The following is an 812-nucleotide window of genomic DNA, read 5'->3' on the forward strand; positions in this document are numbered from 1 at the left end:
GGACAGGAGGGAGGTGGGGACAGGAGGGTGGTGGGGACAGGAGGGACGTGGGGACAGGAGGGACATGGGGACAGGAGGGATGTGGGGACAGGAGGGATGTGGGGACAGGAAGGACGTGGGGGTGTCCAGATGTGGGGACATGGAGGATATGGGGGGCAAAGGGATGTGAGGATGTGGGGACAGGAGGGGGTGTGCAGATGTGGGGGTATGGAGGATGAAGGGACAGAGGGATGCAGGGATATGGGGACAGGAGGGACGTGGGGACAGGAGGGACCTGGGGATGTGGGGACATGGGGAGCGGAACAAGGGGACGACGGGGTGTCCAGATGCGGGGATACGGAGAATAAAAGAACACGGGGACCTTGGGGACATTGGGGACGTTGGGGATGTTGGGGACATTGGGGACGTTGGGGATGTTGGGGACATTGGGGACGTTGGGGACACGGCTCCGTGGGCTGCAACCCCGCAGGGAGGCCAAGGCGTGCGTGGTGCACGGCTCCGACCTGAAGGACATGACGGCCGAGCAGCTGGATGAGATCCTGCGCAACCACACCGAGATCGTCTTCGCCCGCACCTCCCCGCAGCAGAAGCTCATCATCGTCGAGGGCTGCCAGCGCCAGGTGCCCCGCTGTCCCCAAAGTGTCCCCACCCCAAAGTGTCCCCATCCCAAGGTGTCCCCACCCCATGGTTCCCCCATCCCCGTGGTCCCTGTAGCGTCCCCACCTTGTAGCTTCCCCATCCCACAAAGTCCCCAACCCTATAGTGGCGTCCCTGTGATGCCCTTGTCCCCAACCTGTCCCCATCCCCATCCC

At 63.9% G+C, this 812-nt stretch overlaps 1 protein-coding gene across 1 annotated transcript in view; it reads left to right on the top strand.

The window, feature by feature from the left end:
• Positions 1-413: 413 nt before the first annotated feature.
• LOC122192733 (sodium/potassium-transporting ATPase subunit alpha-2-like) overlaps positions 414-812 on the top strand; it is a gene marked incomplete at its 3' end in the record, with an annotated part of 6,166 nt that continues 5,767 nt past the window's right edge. Inside the window, exon 1 of the mRNA XM_042893385.1 lies at positions 414-620. Within this exon, the coding sequence (XP_042749319.1) occupies positions 414-620 (207 nt within the window). The remainder of the gene's footprint in view (positions 621-812) is intronic.

This window comes from Lagopus leucura, unplaced genomic scaffold (assembly GCF_019238085.1).
Source record: "Lagopus leucura isolate 7727_CA_CO unplaced genomic scaffold, USGS_WTPT01 34119-0_obj-0_obj, whole genome shotgun sequence".
NCBI lineage: Eukaryota > Metazoa > Chordata > Aves > Galliformes > Phasianidae > Lagopus > Lagopus leucura.